Raw genomic sequence first — 11,621 nt, 5'->3', positions numbered from 1 at the left:
ATAATGACAGGAATTTGGTTAGGATGCTTTGGTCATAGTAACAGAAACAAAGCTCTTTCTGCATTATGCAAAAACAATAATTTATTATAAAATTACAAGGTACTTTGCCAAAGCCCAGAACAATAGTTAAAAACAGGACACTAATAAATGTCAGATCTTGCTAGCTTAAGAAAATAGGTTAATTTATTATTAGGATAACGTGTGCCATACCAAGCCAAGGGCAGGCTTCATGAAGAGCTGGAACAAGGAAATGGAGGACTGTTAGAAAGCCAGGAATTACATTCTCCTGACCTCTCATGTCTGCTTTTCACTTTGCAAGTGCTTCACTGCTCTCTCACAGCAGATTTACTGTTTTTTTTCTTCCCAAACCACAAGGTAGGACATGGCAGCCCACAGCTCCCCAGTTTGTTTCCTCTATTCCAAAGACTAATGAGATCAAAGCTAGAATCTCTTATCTCCAACCCCAAATTCGTAGGAAAGTTATAGCATCTCACCAAAATTAGAGATGACTTTTCTGGGATAGGCAGTAAGATATGAGTTGGTAGGACACCAAGGGACAGAGAACAATTTATATATATGCTATTCCTTACAGACATTGAGCTGAAATAGCTTATTTAGATGTAGGGGTGGATATTAGATAGATGTTCTCACAACCAATAACTTGTAGAAATGACAAGGTGCTTTAGAAGACAGAGGTGTTTTAATCATTTTTACTATTTCCCCTGGGACAGAAAGGGGTAATGGGACAGACTGAGTAATGCTACTATCTTAACTGAGACAAGTTTATTTTCATTTACTTTAATAGGTATGATTTATCTCTTGGGAAGATATGCACAAGTGTCAGTATGAGTAAATTAAGCACAAAAGCTAGTATTGTATTTAGCAATTTTTCCCCAAAGAAAGAAAAAGGGGACTAAGTACATGGACAGTATTTAGGATAAAGAGGAAAAAAAAGATTAATTACAGAGTGGGTGTCAGAAATCCCTCAGGACCAAACACAGAACTCTGACCAAGGGTCTCTGATTAGAGAGGAACTCTGATTCATCTAGCTTGAATCAGAGGCTTAAGAACATAGATGCCCACATTTTCATCACAGTGGGGTAAGGATTAGGAAACCATTCTGAGAAGCAGACATAGGAGAGGGCAAAGAAAAATTATATTCTGGATTCTTCACAGTGTTCCAGGCTCCCCTAGAAGAGCAACAGATATTGAGTATATTGTTTACCAAAATCGTGACAAAATAAAAATTGAATTGTAGGTGATTGATGCATTTAAAATTCAGAAAAGCTGATGAAAGTATTCTGCCCAGCCCTACCCACATTGAAATAAAATTAAAAATGTCAAAAGTATAAGGAATGTTGTGAATGTTTTATTCAAAACTCTATTTGTGCTGAAAATTTCTTATTTTCCTGCATGTTGAAATACATTTGTATTATTTGTTATATCTTTTGATGAGATACAAGGAGTTAAGCTTAATGTTCATGATGTCACTCTAATTCTTCCTGTAATTATTTCTAGAAATAAGAATCATCAAGGGAAGTAGGACCACTATATGGCAAGGAATAAGAAAAGTAATATTAGTATGGACATTTTAAGAGACTCAGAAGCTGGTAATTTGGTTTTAACTTTCCATGATTTCAGTGTACACAAAGTTTCAAAAGAAAAAAGTCATTCAATATTATGTTGAAATTTTTGTATTTCAACTTCTGCATTTCTTCGTGAAAATATTTCCTTAATGCTGTCATCTTTCTGATCATCATAAAGTGTCATATTCAGTACATTTTCAGTACATTCTTCTAATGAAATTGTTGACAGGTATGAAAATACTTTTTCCATTTGAGGTTCTCTGAGAAAAGGCATTGGAGAGCTCTTTTTTGCTAGAGTATCATCAGAAAACCAGTCATCACCTGCGTCTATACTTTGGCTGTAATGAGAATCAGATTGTAGTGTCGATAAGCTTAAAGTAACACTGCTGGGATGCGTTGTCGAGCTAGTCTCTGAAGGGTCACAAATGACCTTTTTTGTTGCAAGGCAGAATTCATCTTTAGAGTGATCTCTATTTGCTGTAAAAGAAAAATTAGACTTACTATTAATATTACATAATTCATGAGCCAAATCTTACTTATAAAGACAATGTTTCTTTTTAAAATTCAGACTCTTTTAAGGGTTATAATGGACAGTAGGATGAAATTGTGAAATTCTAAGTTGCTATCACCATCTGTACAATGTTGAATATGTAATTAGGAATTAACAATTTCATGATAATCAAGAATAGAAAACGCTATTCTAGATAAAATCAACCTGTTTTCACAGGAGAAGATTCTAAACAGGCTAGAAAGCTCAGTTCTGGAATGTCCCTTAAATCAGAAAATGTAGATAGTTTCTTCAGTATTTATAGCTAAGTAAGGCCTGATTTTTTAAAATAAATTTTAAAAATGCATGCTTCTGGGGGTGCCCGGGTGGTTCAGTTGGTTAAGCGCCTGACTTTGGCTCAGGTCATGATCTCATGGTCCGTGAGTTCATGCCCGACATCCAGCTCTGCCTGACAGCTCAGAGTCTGGAGCCTGCTTCTTCAGATTCTGTGTCTCCCTCTCTCTCTCTCTCCCTCCCCCGCTCATGCTCTGCCTCTCCCAAAAATAAATAAACATTAAAAAATAAAACAGTAAAAAAACATGCTTCTGTAAGATTACAAAATGTTTGGTTCACAGTGGGAAGGGCCTATGGGCTGGTTTTACACCAATTAAAGTAACATCTAACATTCCTAGAGTGCCTTACAATGTGCAAAGCGATTTGATATACTTACATATCTCATTTATCAATAATTTTTCAAGGTAGTTACTATTAGCACCACTTCACAAAGGAAAAGACATGTTTAGAGACTGAAGACTTACCACAAATCTAGACTTCATCTGGACTTCTAGTACTCTAAGACTAATGCTTCTCCCATTACATTATTTATGCTGCACAGTTGGTATTTTAAAATTTAAGTTTTAGAAAATATCATATGATATAATATCCTAAGCATATGTTATAATATTTTTACATATTGGCTTTTGATATTAATGTACAACATTAATTATTTATTTTTTAAATGTTTATTTATTTTGAGAGAGACAGACAGTGTGTGAGCGGGGGTGAGGCAGAGAGAGAGAGGGACACAGAATCTGAGGCAGTCTCCAGGCTCTGAGCTGCCTGCACAGAGCCCGGTGCAGGGCTGGAACTCACAAGCCATGAGATCATGACCTGAGCAGAAGTTGGGCGCTTAACTGACTGAGCCACCCAGGCACCCCTATAACATTAATTTTTAAAGCTGTTTTAGATACTTTATTACATTTTGTATATCCAACTTTTCTTTTATTTTCCTTTTTTTTTTTAAAGTAGGCTTCATGCTCAGTGTGGAGCCCAAGGCAGGGCTTGAACTCACCACCCTGAGATCAAGACTTGAGCTGAAACCAAGAGTTGGACACTTAACTGACTGATCCACCCAGGCGCCCTTATTTCCAACATTTCTTAAATTACATAGGAGGATAACATTTTGAGGTACTAGGGACTATGCAATACGCATAATCTAAAGGATTATAAAACACTCATGTCTTTTGATCCTCCAGGATTACTATATGACACTAGCTATGATACCTTTAGATATAAATAAGGAACAAAAATTTAAATTACACATTTTAATTTAAGATATGACATTGCAAGTTTAATTTTCTAAGAAATATATGCCTGCTCACATACTAATCCATTAACATTTCCCTTGAATTTCCATGGTTTTGAAAACAATATTTAGGTATCATTTAGGTCAGCTTCTTGATTCTTTAAGATGTGAATTGTTTTAAGTTGGTTATGATTTCTTTTAATAAATTGTTGAGAAAAATTACCTTTTATACATGCTGTTTCCTTTTTTCTTTGTTCCTCCTGCAAAAAAAAAGTTATTTGTATTTAAAAAACTGAATGGTTTCTATGTGATTTTTAAAATATATTTAACATATTTATATAAGAATAATATATTTTAATTTCATAATTAATGTACTATGGAATGTTCTTTTTCTATGATATGAATTTATTTCATCAAAAATATGTTGTCAGAAAAGAAAAAGTGTTGGGGTATCATCTGGAAAGAATATGAATTGGTTCAAGAAGGCAGTCTCAGGATAGGGAATGAAAGGGTGAAATAGAGTTCATCAGGATTATTTCTCTCCCTCCTCACTAACTCAGAGTCACTTGGTTAGAACTAGAGAGGACTAAAAAAGTAATTAGAATTCCTAGACTTACTCATTTCACTAACCAACAACAACAAAAAAAATGAATTTTATAAAAATGTGTCTATTGTTTTGAAGCAAATAAAACAGTTACTCAAACAATACATTCCAGATGTGTTCTGCGAAGTGTCATGGGATAGTAGTTGTTGAACTCCAGGGCATCAGAATCACTTGTTGTGCTTATTAAAATGCTAATACTTGGGCATAATATCAGACCCTACTAAAACATTCTCTGGGAGGTGTTTGGGAGTATGCATTCTAACACGTTCTGCAAATGGTTCTGATTCAAGTTTTCCTTAGACAAGACAAATAATCCGCTAGTACATAGGGTGTTTGGAATTGGCTGGAGAGATAATAACACTGTTTCTTGTGTTTTGGGGGAACTGTGTTAGTACTCTGTTCTGATCTGCATTGTCCTGTCCCCCAAAATGGTTTGCTTAGGATACACCGTACATATATATACGATATGTGTGTGTGTATGTGTGTGTGTATATATATAAGTCTTATACATATATATAGGATAACATTAAGCCCCTTTTTCACAATCTTTTACTTATTTGTCACTTTTACCTTTTATTAGTCACTTTTTTTATTTGTCACTTTACTTATTTGTCACTTTTACCTTTTATTAAGATAAATGCCAGTACAGGCTCCTGATTTACCTTGCCAGATTTAAGACCAATTCAATTTGTGACTCCTGTATACATTATATTAGAATGCTGCCTCTCAGAGTTTTATGTGCCTATGTCTTACCTGGGAGTTTGTTCAAATGCAGATTATGATCCAGTATGTCTAGGGGCAGGAGGGGGGTAGTCTGAGATTCTGCAATCCTAATAGACACTCCCAGGTAATGACAATATTACTGGTCTGGGGACCACAGAATAAGGCCCTAGAATGATTGAAATTCCGCCCAAACTAAGGGAATAACAAAATGAACATTCTCACATATTGCTGACTATAATTAGGTAGAATTTTTATGGAGGGCAATATAACAAATCTACTTTTAGAAATGTATTTTTTCCAAGTTAATAATTTTGGATTTGTGTAAATGTACAGTTAGCAGAATGTTCTTTACAATACTGTTAAGCATTTTTAAAACTCTAAATTTCTAAAAGTAAAGAAATACTTAAATGTATTATGATAACCAGACAGAGAGCCAGTAAAAAAAAGAGAACTACAGGCCAATATCCCTGATGAATATGGATGCAAAAATTCTCAACAAGATACTAGCAAATCGAATTCAACAGCACATAAAAAGAATTATTCACCATGATCAAGTGGGATTCATTCCTGGGATGCAGGGCTGGGTCAACATTCACCAATGTGATATGTCATATTAATAAAAGAAAAGATAAGAACCATATGATCCTATCAATTGATGCAGAAAAAGCATTTGACAAAATTCAGCATCCTTTCTTAATAAAAACCCTCGAGAAAGTCGGGATAGGAGGAACATACTTAAACATCATAAAAGCCATTTATGAAAAGCCCACAGCTAACATCATCCTCAATGGGGAAAAACTGACAGCTTTCCCCCTGAGATCAGGAACACGACAGGGATGTCCACTCTCACTGCTGTTGTTTAACATAGTGTTGGAAGTTCTAGCATCAGCAATCAGACAACAAAAGGAAATCAAAGGCATCAAAATTGGCAAAGATGAAGTCAAGCTTTCACTTTTTGCAAATGACATGACATTACACATGGAAAATCTGACAGAGTCCACCAAAAGTCTGCTAGAACTGATACATGAATTCAGCAAAGTCGCAGGATACAAAACTGGATTTTTCCATGTGTAATATCATGTCATTTGCAAAAAGTGAAAGCTTGAAATCTGGGATTGTGATAACTCCAGTTTTGTTCTTCTTTCTCAAGATTGCTTTGGCTATTCAAGGTCTTTTAATTTTAGAATTAAAAGTTTTAAGTTTTGAAAATAATTCTAAACTACAAAGCCGTAGTAATCAAAACAGTCTGGTACTGGCACAAAAACAGATACAGATGTAGATGACTTCATTGGTAAATTCTAGAAAAACTTTGAGAAAGCAGTATTTTTCAAAAATTAGAAGAGCAGGAAACATTTCACAATTGTTTTATGACCAGAAAAACTGTGATATTAAAATCTAACAAAGATATTACAAGAATAATACCTCTTATGAACATAGATGCCAAAATGATTTAAAATATATTAGTAAATCAAATCCAGGGGGGTTTATTGTAGGAATACAAGGTTGGTGTAATATTTGGAATTAAATGTAATTCACATTAACAAAAGAGAAAATCCATGTGAATTATGTCAAAAGACACAGAAAAACTATTTGGCAAAATTCAGCAAACTTCATGACTAAAAAAAAAAAAAAAAAGAAAAAAGCAACCCTCAGTAGACTAAGAATAGAAGGGAATTTCCTTGACCTGACAATATGCATCTGTAAATTCCATAACTAACCTCCCACTTACTGGTGAAGAGTTGAATGTATTATGCATTCTAAGATCAGGAATATAAAAAGGATAACTGTTCTCACTTCTATTCATCATTATACTGGAGGCCTTACCCACTATAATAAGATGAGAAAATAAAATAAAAGCATAAAGATTGGAAAAGAAGTAAAATTGATGTTTTTCACAAATGATGTGACTGTATTGAAGAAAACCCTATGGATTCTACAACAAACATTACTCGAAGTAATAAATAAATTTATTTACAAACGTCACAGAGCACAGGTCAATATAAATATCAATTGTAGTAAAGATGCCAATTTACTATAGACTAATTTGTAAACTAAATGCAATTCCCATCACAACAATCTTAACAAGATATTTTGTAGCTAGAGATAAGTTTATCTTAAAATTTTATAAATGGGCAAAAGCTTTAAAAAAGTTGAAAAGAAGAATGAAATTGGAGGAACCAAACTGCTCAATTTTATGACTTACTATGTAGCTAGAGTGTGGTATTGGTAGCAATAGACTGGTGAATAGTACAGATAGAGAGTCCAGAAATAGACCCACACATACATGCCCAATAGATTTTTGACAAAAGTTGCAAAAGCAACAGTGTAGAAAGGATACCTTTCCAATAAATATACATCAGTAGCCCCCAAAATGCGCATTGATCTAAACCTCACACCTTATTAAAAAATTAAAAGCAGATCAAAGATAGAAATATAGAATGTAAAACTTCATACCAAAAAAAATCTTGAAAAAGAAGAACAAAGTTGGAAAACTTCCTGATATTAAAACTTACTTCAAAGCTATAATAATAAATGTGGTACTGATAGGGGTGCCTGGGTGGCTCAGTTGGTTAAGCCTTCGACTTTGGCTCAGGTCACGATTTCATGGTTTGTGAGTTCGAGTCCCACATTAAGCTCTGTGCTGACAGTTCCAGAGCCTGGAGCCTGCTTCAGATTCTGTGTCTCCCTCTCCCTTTGCCCCTCCTCCACTTGCATGCTGGCTCTGTCTGTCTCTCTCTCAAAAATAAATAAACATTAAAAAAAATTTTTTTAACGTGGTACTGATGTAAGGGATAAATATATAGATCAATGGAATACAATTGAGATTCCAGAAATAAATGCTCACATTTGTAGTCAACTAACTGACTTTCAACAAGTGTGCCAAGACAATCAATGGGAAAATAATAGTCTTTTCAACAAATGGTGTTGGGACAACCAGATATCTACACGCAAATGAGTGAAATTGGGCCCATACCTCAAACCACATTTGAAAACTCACTCAAAATAGATCCAACACTTAAATATAAAAGCTAAGACTACTAAAACTCTTAGAAGAAAACATACGCATAAATCTTTACCACCTTCAGTTGGAGAAAAGTTTTAGATATGACACTAAAGCTTTTATCTTGATGAGGTCCCAATAGTTAATTTTTGCTTTTGTTTCCCTTGTCTCTGGGCTACAGCCGATGTTAAAGAGGTTGCTGCCTGTGTTCTAGGATTTTGCTGGTTTCCTGTCTTACATTTGTCTTTCATCTATTTTGAATTTATTTTTGTGTATGGTGTAAGAAAGTGTTTCAGTTTCATTCTTTTGCATATTGTTGTCCAGTTTTCCCAACACCATTTGTTGAAGAGACTGTCTTTTTCCCCATTGGATATTCTCTCCTGCTTTGTCAAAGATTAGTTGACCATATTGCTGTGTGACCATTTCCATGTTTTCTATTCTGTTCCATTGATCTGTGTATCTGTTTTTGTGCCAGTACCAGACTGTTTTGATTACTACGGCTTTGTAGTTTATCTTAAAATCTGGGATTGTGATAACTCCAGTTTTGTTCTTCTTTCTCAAGATTGCTTTGGCTATTCAAGGTCTTTTAATTTTAGAATTATTTTCAAAACTTAAAATTTGATCTATTCATAAAATGGAATACTGTATAACAGCCCATAATGAGCTATGAGTATATGCACCAACCTGGATGAATCTCAGAAACATAATGTTGCATAAAAAGGTAAGAATGTATTAGACATGAAGTCTAAAAACATATAAAATTTAACAGCAGATTGCTCAAGGATCTATAGTATTTGTGGTAAAACCATAAAGAAAAGCAAATAAATGGTTAACTGCAATTACAGGATAATGGGTCCACAGGAGGGTGAGGATTAGACTGTAAGAGATAAATGAAGACTCAGGACACCTCAAAGTTACTGGTAATATTCTATTTCTTATTCTGGGTGATAGGCATAAATAATTACACTTACTAGTCTTTAAATTGTTTGTGGGTACTCTTTTGTATATATGCTGTATTTCACAATAAAAGCTTTTTTTAAATAAACCAAGCTCTCGTTCTATATATTAAGCCATATCTTTTGTTATAACTTTCATCCTCCTGTCTGCCTGTCTCTAGTAGGTGAGGAAGGGGCCAATACACAGGTAGAAATTGAGATGAGAAAAAGAGGTACAATAAGAAAAAGAATCCTTTTGTACTGAAAGTGATTATGGCTGAGGTCAGCACTACCTTATTCTTTTCATACCATGTTTTTATTCTATGTTTTATACTACTTTTCTTCTAAATTAGGTTCCTATCACTGACTATCAAGAGTCCAGAATAATATTTTATATTTACTTGTGCATTATTTATCTCTCCCACTAGGCTATAAATGTCAGGGGAGCAGGGACTCTTATCTTCCTTGTTCACTACCAAATTTCCAGTTGCCTAGAACAGTGCCTGGCACATAAGCCTTTATTAGATATTTGTTGAATGAACAATAAACAGTTAAAATTCGGGGCTACTATATATGTATTTCTTCCATTATAACACTCAAGATATTTTTGTAATTGTCTGTCTGTATCCATCATTAGGTATGAAGACATCATTATATCAATAGAACTTAGCAAAATGCCTAGCATGTGATGGGTATTGAGTAAATTCAATTAATATTAAATGTATACATAGAAACATTTTTTTTCTCTGCAATGCAATCTCAGTTTCAAACAATCTTTCATTTGAAAGTCAGAGCTATTAATCTTTAGAATTAACTTGATCATTAAACTCACCTGCTTAAAACCCTCCAGTAATCATAATGGTATACTTATATATTGCTCACTATGTGGCCAGGCATGATTCTGAGTGCTTTTTACATACTGATTCATTTACTTCCCATAACAATTCTATGGAGATGAAATCATCCTCATTTTGCAGAAGAGGAAACAGACACACAGACACACAGAAGTTAAGTAATTTGCCTAAGATTACACAGCTAGTAGTGGAAGAGCCAGGATTCCAAACTGCATCAACTGGCTCTACAGTCTATGCCCTTGACCATAATCCCATAATGCCTCCAGTGGATCTGTGAAGCCTATGGGGCAAAATCCAAAATGCTTAGACTGCAAATGATCCTCACAGCCTCGTCTCCAGGATCTTTTCCTACCACTTCCTCCTATTAACCCTAGGCTCTAAACATTAGAGCATTTTTACCGAACATGTTACTTACTTTCATACCTGTAAGCCTTTAAACATAGAATATCTTTTGTTCTCTTTCCGTCTGGCAAATTATTTCTCCAAATCCAGCTAAAAATTTCTTCTCTGTGAAGCCTTCCTCAATTTATGCTCCTTTGCCTGCATTTCGTCAATTTTGTGGCTCTTACCATGTTATGTTGTAATAATTTTAGTTTATATGATTTTCTTTGCTACTAACTTGGGGCTGCTAACTAGGTCTGAACTCATATCTTATTTGTTTATGTAGCCTCAGTGCCAAAACTACTGTTGTCAAAAAATATTTGTTAAACAAATGAAAATTGAGTTTAACTTGAGTTCAATATTCAGTATGTAAAATGAAACTTTGATATCCTACCAATTTGTCGCTATTTATTTATTGCTATAATAATAATGTTATCAACCACTAATACTTATTTTGTTTAGTTATATCATAGATTTAAATTTCTACTGGTATCTCTCTTGTTTTACTTGGTGCATATAACACTGTTTTTGATATCACATAACAGAAAGTTAACTATGTGTCTGTTTTTCCCACTTGTACTACACTAGCATCTCTAAGGTAAGATTCATATCTTAACCATCCTTAATAGGGGGCTCCCAGAGCTTAGAATACAATGAAGTCTTTTAAAATTTTTTTCAACATTTATTCATTTTTGAAAGTAAGAGAGACAGAGCATGGTGGGGGAGGGACAGAGAGAGTGGGAGACACAGAATCAAAAGCAGGCTCCAGGTTCTGAGCGGTCAGCACAGAGTCCCACATGGGGCTTGAACTCACAGACCATAAGATTATGACCTGAGCTGAAGTCGGATGCTTCCCAGGTGCCCCAGAGTACAATGAAGTCTTAATAGATTCTTGTTAATTGTACTTAATTTCAATTAGTTTTGTTAGATTATTTGGTTACCCAAGTATCCTCTTATTTCTAAATCGCTTTCTTCTGACAGGCCTGGCAATTTTGCTTTTTCTTATTCCATGTATCCTCAATAACAATCCCACTATGAGGAGTATAGGCTCTCAGGTTAAAAATACAGAGAAGCTGGGTGCCTGGGTGGCTCAGTTCATTAAGCATCCAACATCTGCTCAGGTCATGATCTCACAGTTGGTGAATTCCAGCGACGGGCTCTGTGCTGATGGCTCAGAGCCTGGGGTCTGCTTCAGATTTTGTGTGTCTCCCTTTCTCTCTGTCCCTCCCCGCTTGCACTCTGTTTCTCTCTCTCAAAAATAAATAAGCCTCAAAAAAATTAAAAAAAAAAGGGAATATAGAGAAGCAACTATAAAAGCAGACATTTTCGTTTAGTTTTCAATTTCTCATAAAAACTAACCAGTTTGGATAATTTAAATTTAGGTCCATGTTATTGTCTCTCAAATTTAAAAATAACAATGGATACTCTTTCAAATTTAAAGACAACAATGCTAATGACATGGTAT

At 34.6% G+C, this 11,621-nt stretch overlaps 1 protein-coding gene across 1 annotated transcript in view; it reads right to left on the bottom strand.

Annotated features, from left to right (window-relative positions):
* Positions 1–1,349: 1,349 nt before the first annotated feature.
* CC1H1orf185 (chromosome C1 C1orf185 homolog) overlaps positions 1,350–11,621 on the bottom strand; it is a 32,470-nt gene continuing 22,198 nt past the window's right edge. The window contains exons 4-5 of the mRNA XM_043578734.1: positions 3,882–3,918; positions 1,350–2,063 (exon numbers count right to left, since the gene is read on the bottom strand). Of these exons, the coding sequence (XP_043434669.1) occupies positions 1,669–2,063; positions 3,882–3,918 (432 nt within the window). The 3' untranslated portion in view covers positions 1,350–1,668. The remainder of the gene's footprint in view (positions 2,064–3,881; positions 3,919–11,621) is intronic.

Source organism: Prionailurus bengalensis, chromosome C1 (genome assembly GCF_016509475.1).
Source record: "Prionailurus bengalensis isolate Pbe53 chromosome C1, Fcat_Pben_1.1_paternal_pri, whole genome shotgun sequence".
Classification (NCBI taxonomy): Eukaryota; Metazoa; Chordata; class Mammalia; order Carnivora; family Felidae; genus Prionailurus; species Prionailurus bengalensis.
This window is presented reverse-complemented; position numbering and strand designations above follow the sequence as displayed.